This window comes from Monopterus albus, unplaced genomic scaffold (genome assembly GCF_001952655.1).
Source record: "Monopterus albus unplaced genomic scaffold, M_albus_1.0 scaffold41.1, whole genome shotgun sequence".
NCBI classification, from domain to species: domain Eukaryota; kingdom Metazoa; phylum Chordata; class Actinopteri; order Synbranchiformes; family Synbranchidae; genus Monopterus; species Monopterus albus.
In genome coordinates this window covers 4,604,092-4,614,583 of record NW_018127921.1, presented here as the reverse complement: position 1 = coordinate 4,614,583, position 10,492 = coordinate 4,604,092, and the positions used below count along the sequence as shown (strand labels likewise).

Genomic DNA, 10,492 nt, shown 5'->3' with positions numbered 1-10,492 from the left:
TCCTGCTTGTATTTATTGTTTGTAATAACACACACACACACACACACACACACACACACTTTGTTTTGAAAGTTTTGCCCCATTCAAATGAATGGGGGAAATTCTACTTCAGTATAATTTCAGCTATTTCAGGTATCAAAATGTTCAGCTCCTCAAGGGCATTCATGTTTCTCTTCGGGATTTTTCTAAACTTCATACCTTTGAAATATTTAGCTTTATTTTGAAAATCTTGCCCCATTCAAATGAATGGGGGAAATTCTACTTCAGCATACTTTCAACTATCAAAATTTTCAGCTCCTCCAGGACATCCATGCTGCTATTCAAAATTTTTCTAAACTTCATCCTTTTAAAATATTTAGCTTTATTTAGAAAGTTTTGCCCCATTCAAATGAATGGAAAAATTCTACTTTAGCATACTTTCAGCTATCAAAATGTTCAGCTCTTCAAGGACACCCATGCTTGTCTTAAGGGTTTTTCTAAACCTTATACCTTTGAAATATATAGCTTTATTTTGAAAATCATGCCCCATTCAAATGAATGGGGTAATCCTTCTGCATACTTTCAGGTATCAAAATATTCAGCTCTTCAAGGACATTCATACTTCTCTTCAGGGTTTTTATAAACCTTATACCTTTGAATTATTTAGCTTTATTTTGAAAGTTTTGCCCCATTCAAATGAATGGGAAAATTTGACTTCAGCAATCTTTCAACTATTTCAAGTAGCAAAATGTTCAGCTCTTCAAGGACATTCATGCTTCTCTTCAGAGATTTTCTAAACTTCATACCTTTGAAACTGAGCTGTATTTTGAAAATCTTTCTCCATTCAATTGACTGAGAAAATTCTTCTTCAGCACACTTTCAGCTATTTCAAATATTTAGCTTTATTTTGACAGTTTTGCCCCATTCAAATGAAAGGGGAAATTTTACACTCAGCATACTTTCAGCTCTTTCAGGTGTCAAAATGTTCAGCTGCTCAAGGACATTCATGCTTCGATTCAGAATTTTTCTAAACTTCATACTTTTGAAATATTTAGCTTTATTTTGAAAATTTCCCCCCATTCAAATTAATGGGAAATTTGTACTTCAGCATACTTTCAGGTAGATATGGCTTTCAGGTGTCAAAATGTTCATCATTTTATTAACAGGTTCAGCATACCTTCAGCTAGAAAAGCCATTCAGGTATCAAAATGTTCAGCTCTTCAAGGCCATTCCTACTTTATTGCACCTCATCCTTCAGATTATCCAACAAAGAACTTCAGCCATTTCTTCTCAACTATTTCAACAAAGAACTTCAGCCATTTCTTCTCATCAATCTTTCAGCTTATCAGCATCCACATGCATTTATGACAGGAAATGCATTTCTCTAGTCTAAGCTTGCACTCTGTTTAACCTTATTATTTTTGCCATTTTTTCTCAGTCTAGAAACCTGAAATCTTCACTACTACTGCTTTGTTGATATGCTAAATATTTAACGTGCCACTTGTTTGTTTACACATCACAAGTGCTGGGATTTAAATGCACAAACAAAGGAAGCTGAGACATGAACTGGCATATCCAGGTCTGATGTTTGTTCCTATAGTACCAGTGTCTGTCACAATAGGTTTACAGTGCCACTTGCAGTGTGGCAACTGTAACCATCAAGTGGTTTTGAAATGCAGACTGTACCTTGTGAAGGCTAAAATTGCAAACCCTTAATTCGACAAAGCGAACAAATTGCAAAAGTTAAGTTTTTAATTGGTGAAAAACAACAAAATACAATTGTGAAGTTCGCAGACGACACCATCGTAGTGGGTTTCATCTCAGACAATGATGAGTGTCACTACAGAGACGAGATCCAGCACCTGACAAGGTGGTGTTCAGATAACAATCTTGTCCTGAATGCCAAGACTAAGGAGGCCATTGTGGTTAATAGGAGGTCCAGGAAGACAAACCATGCTCTATGACAGTGCGGTGGGTAGAGCAGTCGTCTCCCAACCGGAAGGTTGAAGGTTTGAATCTCGGGGCCTGCAATTTACATGTTGAAGTGTCCTTGGGCAAGATATTGAACCTGCCCCTGATGGTTAGAGCCATCGGTTGAGTTGGCGCCGCAGATGGCTGCTTTGGTTCTGTACCGGAAACAAATTCCTTGTGTATAACATACTTGGCCAATAAAGGTCCTTATCCTTCTCATAAATGGGGAAGTGGTGGAGCAAGTGGATAACATCAAGTTGCTAACATGCTGCTGACCTCATTAGGTCCCATACGTCGCTTTTTATTTGCTCATAGTTTTATATTGTGTGTATACAATTGTGTGTTATGTAAATAATGTCTTTTAAGCCGAGAGCTGCCTGAAAAAAATTTGTGCTATGCATAATGACAATAAAGATTCTTGATTTGACTTTGAAAACAACCATTTTGGAATGTTTTAGTGTACCTGTTTTTCTGCAGCAGTGAACAAAGGTAATGGATGTTGACAGGAGACATGCCCTGCACCCCAGAACCATATTATGTAGATGCTGATCTTCCAAACTATCCATTAGAGCTGTTGCGACCAGGGCTCATGGGCTTCTTTGCCACAGACTTGAGGCAGTTTGGTCATAATCATCTCAAACCAAACTCAATCCAGCGAGGCATGAGGAGTGTAGTCGCTTGTACCAGACACTCCCTTTACCTGGTGGTTCTAAAGCTAAACACACGTCAAACAGGAGTTGAAAAACCTTGTTTTTTGTACAAACTTAAGGGTGTGGTTTGACTCTGATAGTGTTCTTGTTGTTAGCTTAAATGATACAAAACTCTCTTTGAATTATTTTCTTATGTTTGTTATGTTATGTTTGCAGGCAGCACAGCAGGGCAGTGGTTAGCGCTGTCGCCTCACAGCAAGGATAAGCAGGAAGGGAGAGCTGTTCAGGGTGTGTATAGAGCTTAAGAACCTGCTCAAACTTGCTGGCAGGGTTTTCATTCATTGAGATTATATAGTATGAACAATGGCAGTGAAATGGAAAAACGTCCACAACCCTTAAATGAAAGGTGATTTCTGAACAACGCTGAGGAAATTTGATCATGTAATGAAGGCTATGAGGGTGACAATGTGTGTTAAATGACTCTGTGTACATTTAGATGATAAGCTTTGGCTGTGCTTTGGCAAATGCTCACAGTATTTACTGTACTGTGGAGGCCTAGCACTGACATTACATCTGGTACAACAATTGAATCATAATGGTCAAAAGGGAGGCGTGACCTTTAAATCAAGAAGCTCACAGCAGCCTTTTTTTGTTGTCTTCCATAGAGACGCCGGGAGTTCTTTCAGGCCAGTTTGATGAATATGGGAATGGAGCTGGAAGCCACACAATCTGTAAGCAAATTACATACAAGTCTTCGCAAGATGGTGTTTCTCATCTTGTCTTTTCTACTTCAATAAAACTCTGTGCTCTGCAGGTATTAGATGAGAAACTGATGTTTGTGAAAGTCCACATGCCATGGGACACGCTATGCACCTATGCAGAGGTCCTGCACATCAAGCTCCCTATCCAGCCCAGTGACATGTCCTCTCAGGCATCCCCGTGGCACTTTTTATCCTGCATCACCAAACACTTTTACCCCAATGAAAAGATGATCAGCAAGGAGACCGAGTACTTCACTGCCCCCTTTGAAAAAGACCGTCTGGAGTACTTCTACATAAAGGACAAGGATATCTTCTTCGCTCCATCCGTGAGAAGCAGGATGGCAAGTTTTAACATGTTGTTGCAGTCGATTCAGGCTGCCCGCAAGTTCTTTTGATTTGTTTCCTTTTGGGAATGGCATTAGTCTAAAGGTCTCAATAGATCAAATGATTTTATAAATGTAAATAATAAGAGCAGCTCAAGAAGAACCCTGTTGAAGGTAGAGAAATGATTTTGTCTATGCTGATTGTGTTATTTAGTGTGTGAACTGATCAGCAGCATAAAGATAACTGGACCATAAGTATGTTTTTCTTTTCTCAGGCAAACTACATCCTGAGTCGTGCCCCTTATGAAATAAGAGGAAATATAAAAAAGTTTGGCATCAACAAACTTCTGGATGGAGGAGTGTACAAAGCTGCCTATCCCCTCCATGATGTAAGTGGGTCTGTTCTCTATTTTTTGTATAGTTAAATACAAACTGAAGTATTTTTGTGGCGTTAGTATTACAGGATAGGAGATAATATTGTAATGTGTATATGGAAATATGGTCTGTTGTTTTGGAATTTTCAGTGCAGGTTCAATGTCAAGTCCAAAGAGGCGGGCTGCCCTAATGAGAGATTTCTGCTCTACCATGAATGGGCTCATCCGAAAAGCTTCTACAAGATGCAACCGTTTGACCTCATAAGGTGAACACAAGCTTTTATTTTCTTTTCACCAAAATTATCTTCAATTGCTCTTTGATGATGGTGTTTTATTTAATCTTAAAATGAAAATTATTTGCCCATCTGTCCATAAAAAGGTGTGAGTGTTTGCCTGTGTTCAAGTTTCTAATGTTGATGTTGAAGTTGATGACCAGTGAACAATAGAGCCACAGTCCCCCAATCCTAATGTGCACACTCACAGCCTCACAGATACTTAGTTAGTGAGGGCTCAGGGCTGTTCCACTGTGAAATCATCAAGTGCATGAGGGCTCTCTCGCCTTCAATTTGAGCCCTTAATGCTCACTTTCCGTAAATTGGCGTTTCTGCAGATTTTACCTGAGCGAATTCCCCACAGTTCATTGCGTTGTGACGTGAAACACAGGATTAGCCTATCCAAGGATGGCTAGAAGTGTAAAAAAAAGGTAAACAAATGCCATAAAATGAAGTAAAGGAAAATAAACTAGAAAATTGCGTTTTTTTTTAAGAAAATGCTTATGGATGCTGAGTGCTGAAAGATCGCCCTGAAAATGCTGAACATTTTGACACCTGAATGGTTTTGCTAGCTGAAAGTATGCTGAAGTAGAATTTTCCCATTCATTTGAATGGGGCAAGATTTTCAAAATAAAGCTAAATATTTCAAAAGTATGAAGTTTACAGAAGCTCTGGATAGAAGCATGAATGTCCTTGAAGAGCTTAACATTTTAATAGCTGAAATTATGCACAAGTAAAAATTTCCCTATTCATTTGAATGGGGAAAGATTTTCAAAATAAAGCTGAATATTTTAAAAAGTATGAAGTTTAGAAAAATTCTGAATGGAAGCATAAATGTTCTTGAAGAGCTGAACATTTGGATACCTGAAATAGCTGAAAGTATGCTAAAGTAGAATTTCCCCCATTCATTTGAATGCGGCAAGATTTTCAAAACAAAGTTAAATATTTCAGAAGTATGAAGTTTAGAAAAATTATGAATAGCATGAATGTCCTTGAGGAGCTGATCATTTTGATAGCTGAAAATATGCAGAAGTTGAATTTCCCCATTCATTTGAATGGGGCAGGTTTTTCAGAATAAATGCTAAATATTTTAAAAGTGAAAGGTGTAAAAAAAAATTGAATACATGCCATAATGTCCTGAAAAACCGGAACATTTTGATACCAGAATGGTTTTTCTAACTGAAAGTATACTGAGCTTATTAAGATGTGAACATTTTCTGATTGGTCCCCACAAAGTATGTAAAGCAAGTAGGGTTGTGTGCGTGAGTGTTGGGGGTGTAGGTGTTCATGTGTCTGTGTGTGTATGAGAAAGAAAGGATATTCCTACCCACTGAGAAATAATAGAGTGTGGCTATTGAAATGAGACATAAAATGTAAATGTATTTATGCAAAAACCATAAAAAAATCAAAAAGCTGTTTATGGTATGAATAGCTGAAGAGTTGCTGAATAATTATTATTTGAAATTGTGGTTTTAGCTGAAGGTATGCTGAAGATATTAAGATGTGAAAATTTGTCCCATTCATTTTCAATGGGTAAATTTTTGTGAAAAAAGCTGAGTTTATGAAAAAGTATGAAAGTCATAAAAAAAGTTGAGTACACGCCATAATGTCCTTAAAAAGATGAACAATTTGATACCAGAATGGGTTGTCTAGCTGAAAGCATGTGGGAGGAGATGAGCGGCAAAAAATGTACGGAAGAAACTATAATAATAATTATAAAAATGGAAAACAAGAGTGTGGCTGCACAGCATCCACACAATAATAATATTAAATAATTGGATAACATAGTACGGATGCTGAATCAGCACTTCTTGCACTTAATCACTTACAGGCAGGGGTGCCGCTAGTAGTTTTGGGCCCTATGAAGGGGCTTGAGACCTTAGGAGGACATTGGCATTAAGGCTAGTTTACCAGTAATTTTTGTTTTCCCACAGGAAATATTATGGGGAGAAGATTGGCATTTACTTTGCCTGGTTAGGTTTCTACACGTCAATGCTCGCTTGGGCTGCTGTTGTGGGACTAGGTTGCTTCATTTATGGATACAAAACTCAAGAAAGCAGCACATGGAGGTATGCAGTATACACTTCCTTAAATGCCCCCAACATTTTTGAGAGCATGTAGATAAACTCATTGCATTTATGACCTTATTATACATCATTATTTTAATTAGTGTAGTGTTCATTCTTGAACCTTGGAAATAGTAGCTCAAAAAAAAAAAAAATCAAGACCCACTTGCTACCTTTTTCCAGCACTTTCAGTCACTTCTCACAGTCTTCATGGGATGATGGAGTTTGCTCAGTCAGCGGTATTATTTTGCAGGACTGGTTATTTAAAGTGCAGCAAGTCTGTCTGGCCTGCACAATTTTTCTTTACAGATTTTTCATTTTATAGACTTCTGTGTCTCTGTTCTGCAGCAAAGAGGTGTGTGACCCTGAGATTGGAGGACAAATAGTGATGTGTCCACAGTGTGATGAGTATTGCAAATACTGGAGGTTAAACACCACATGTGAAGCGTCAAAAGTGAGTGGTATTTTATTTCAGCATGGAGAAAACATGAGTATGTTACAAATTCACCCAAAGAACCCTTTGGTTATATCCTCTTAAAATGTAAGATTTTGCAAGCAAAGGACTTCTAAGCACAGTATTTACTGTATTATAAAAAGTGCCATTATAGCCACAGTGAGTGTTGAATTTAGCGTTAAGTGTGAACTTTTAGTTTGTGATGATCAATTGAAACTTGGAACAGGTAGTTCGCACTGCATCACTGCACAATGCAGTTACAGACTTTACATATAGAAATGTGGCACAGCAGCGGTATAGAAGATGAATAAATGAAATGTGGCACAGCAACAGTCAGGTAAGCCAGATAAAACTGTGACAATGTAATGTTCCTTTTTTCTAGAACCTTTGCATATTCGATAACTTTGGAACCCTAGTATTTGCAGTTTTCATGTCAGTCTGGGGTAAGTTATATATCTTTAACATATTTTTCATTTCAGAATATTCACACAAAGCACATGCAGACATGCTGACATCCCCAGTTTAGCCCCAAGATGTATTTATGACTGATAATTTGAATTGTCCATTTAGTCTTTTTTGGTAGTATTAGAGGCATTACACAGTTTACACTACAAATGTTTATGGAGGAAGACACAGACAATACTATGAACTTGGTGTTGTTTCCTTATTTTTTATTGTCACTGTACTCATTTCCTGTTTCTGTCTATTTCTTGCTTGTAGTAACTTTGTTCCTGGAGTTTTGGAAGCGTCACCAGGCGAGGCTGGAATATGAGTGGGACACTGTGGAGTTTCTTGAGCAGGAAGAACAGCCTCGACCAGAATATGAGGCCAAGTGTATCTATGAGAGGAAAAACCCTGTCACAGGGGTAAATCACACACATGCGCTTTCTTTTATTGTATTTTATTAATTTTGCAGCTAGTAATGTATTTCATAGTTTTGTGATCATAGAAGTAACATGTTTGAAAATATGAAGTTTTATGGAAAAAGTGTACACTTTGTGGAAGAACTACATTCACATAACACTGATGTTAAAACCCAGTATTTCATAATGTTTGTTTGTGATGTAGGTGAAAGAAAAAGTGCCCTATACAAAATGCGGACGATGTGTTCGGGTGTCATTAGGAACGGGTACAGTCCTATTCTGGGTAATGTAAATAAATAATTTATTATTTCAGTTTATTTTATTTATTTATTTTGTTGGTCTGCAGTTCCCTCACAATGGGCCTAATTCACCAATCTTTTTTTAAGAACAAATTTCTTTGTAAAACCCATTTACAAAGTTTTCACAAAAACTCACCATTGTTTTTTTTAACTGGGATCTGTTCTGAGGTAAGAACAGAATCTATGCACACTCAGGAGCACACTTGTGCACAGTTCCACAGTTTTTGTCGTTTATATCTTATAACATTATATAACAGTTTTGTCAGTATTAATATTTAAAATAATTTCCCACTATTTTACAAAGCATTATGGTGCTTAAATGATGCTCTCATTACATCACCATCTTGGCCTGCCAGGCTCCATATGATGAAATGAATAAACACTACATTGAAAATTACAAAAAGCAATTAATTGCTTGTTTATAAATCAAGGTTTTAAAATTTATTTAACTTTTCCAGTGTGATTATTTGTAGCTTAGAAATTTGAAATGCATTACTTAAAAACCAAACATGTTGAATTGCATATTTTTATCTCTGATTTCTGTGTCTCTCGGATATTTTGGTCAGTGTTGAGGCCGTCTGTCTAAGTGTTTGCTTGTCCAGCACCGCATCTGAGATCAGACTCAGGGCAGTTGAAGTTCGCATGGAGGTCTGCTCAGCTGATGGCACTCCCGAAAGTTGTATGGCCCCAATGCGCTGTTTGTTTTGTTGCCTCAAATTGGAGATCAAACCATTATTTACTTCATCGGTTGTGTGCCCTTCATCTTATACAGTGCTCACTAAATGAGCAAGAGCATCCCATGCATCTTTTTTGTTTGATTTTATATCCATTACTGACCCTACTAAATATGGCAGCTCATTTGCTGTTCTCCACTTCATAACTACTCGAGTTTTTTTTTTTCAGTTTGGCGTTCGTTGCTCCAACATCTTTAGATTTTCTCTGTAGCATTCCTGGCTTTCTAAGATTCTCTTTTCCATTTTTATATGAGATGTGTGCACAAGGCCCTGCAGTCTCATGCCCTTTTATGGGCATTGTTGTGGCGCTAACCTGTGCTAATTAGGAATGACTGGCATGCACTTTCATCTTAGGAACACGTGAGATTCATCAATATAAGAACACAGGTGCAAACACGTTCATGAATCAGATGTAGACTTTTCTTAGGACCTTTCTTAAGAACAACATGAACAAATTTAAGAAAACACTTAGGAAGATGGTGGTGAATGAGACCCATTGTTCTATGAAGTTTTTATAAAGAAATATAGAATTTGGTACTCATTGTAGGGGAATTCCAGATTTTTTGAAAGTAAAGGTAATTTAAAACCAGTGTAAATATTCCTTCATTTGGCATTTATTTTTGCAAACATAGCTTTCCATGTATAGTGAATTGTATGCTTGCATGTATACAGATAACTTGTGTTTGCAGGTTCAGCACAATACCTATGCATTAATTTACAAAACTGTACTTTGCCTTCCAGATTATGTTGATCTTGGCATCCATTGTGGCCATCATTGTCTACCGCCTGGCCGTCTTCATTGCCTTCTCAACTAGCCTCAGAGCTCAGGGGCCGAAAGAGTTGGAGCCGCTAAAGGAGTACGTGACACCTCAGATGGTCACTTCTGTCACAGCCTCCGTCATCAGCTTTGTCATAATTATGATCCTCAATATTCTCTATGAGCGAGTCGCCATCTGGATCACTGACTTTGGTGAGTTTGAATTGTCCTTCTGAACTTTCCTGACTGAATGTGGTTTAATCCCAAACCCTTTTCTTATCTGACACACAACACCAGAGCTTCCACGGACAAGGACTGACTACGAGAACAGCTTAACCCTGAAGATGTTCTTCTTTCAGTTTGTCAACTATTACTCCTCATGTTTCTACATCGCCTTTGCAAAAGGGAAAGTAGTGGGCTATCCTGGAAAACCTGTCTATTTCATGGGGAAATACCGCAACGAGGAGGTACTGCTTGTTCATCTGGGTGTTCATGTTTAACTTATTAATTTGATGTTCTTGTCTCTTAATGTGTGCTTTGTTTCTGCAGTGTGACCCTGGTGGTTGTCTGCTTGAGCTGACAACTCAGCTCGCTGTCATCATGGGTGGAAAAGCTATCTTGAACAATGTCCAAGAGGTCTTGATACCGTAAGCAGGCAGAATCTAAGATCTTTTTTTGTCAAATATTTTAAAAAGTAACATTAAAACAATGACAACTTAGATGCAGCCTGTCTCCATGACAGTAAATATAGGTGAATTTTCTGGGCTAATAATTACAGTGCCTTGCGAAGGTATTCGGCCCCCTTGAACTTTGCGACCTTTTGCCACATTTCAGGCTTCAAACATAAAGATATAAAACTGTAATTTTTTGTGAAGAATCAACAACAAGTGGGACACAATCATGAAGTGGAACAAAATTTATTGGATATTTCAAACTTTTTTAACAAATAAAAAACTGAAAAATTGGGCGTGCAAAATTAATTCAGCCCC

At 37.6% G+C, this 10,492-nt stretch overlaps 1 protein-coding gene across 2 annotated transcripts in view; it reads left to right on the top strand.

The window, feature by feature from the left end:
• The window catches only part of ano6 (anoctamin 6), a 19,341-nt gene that overhangs the window by 3,763 nt on the left and 5,086 nt on the right, over positions 1-10,492 (top strand). The window contains exons 2-14 of one of the 2 annotated variants that reach the window (XM_020599694.1): positions 2,817-2,888; positions 3,266-3,331; positions 3,415-3,702; positions 3,960-4,073; positions 4,209-4,324; positions 6,265-6,399; positions 6,745-6,850; positions 7,233-7,293; positions 7,571-7,716; positions 7,919-7,996; positions 9,488-9,716; positions 9,801-9,970; positions 10,053-10,150. In XM_020599694.1, coding sequence (XP_020455350.1) covers positions 3,296-3,331; positions 3,415-3,702; positions 3,960-4,073; positions 4,209-4,324; positions 6,265-6,399; positions 6,745-6,850; positions 7,233-7,293; positions 7,571-7,716; positions 7,919-7,996; positions 9,488-9,716; positions 9,801-9,970; positions 10,053-10,150 — 1,577 coding nt within the window. In that variant the 5' untranslated portion in view covers positions 2,817-2,888; positions 3,266-3,295. The remainder of the gene's footprint in view (positions 1-2,816; positions 2,889-3,265; positions 3,332-3,414; positions 3,703-3,959; positions 4,074-4,208; positions 4,325-6,264; positions 6,400-6,744; positions 6,851-7,232; positions 7,294-7,570; positions 7,717-7,918; positions 7,997-9,487; positions 9,717-9,800; positions 9,971-10,052; positions 10,151-10,492) is intronic. The other variant, XM_020599693.1, reaches the window with a different exon arrangement.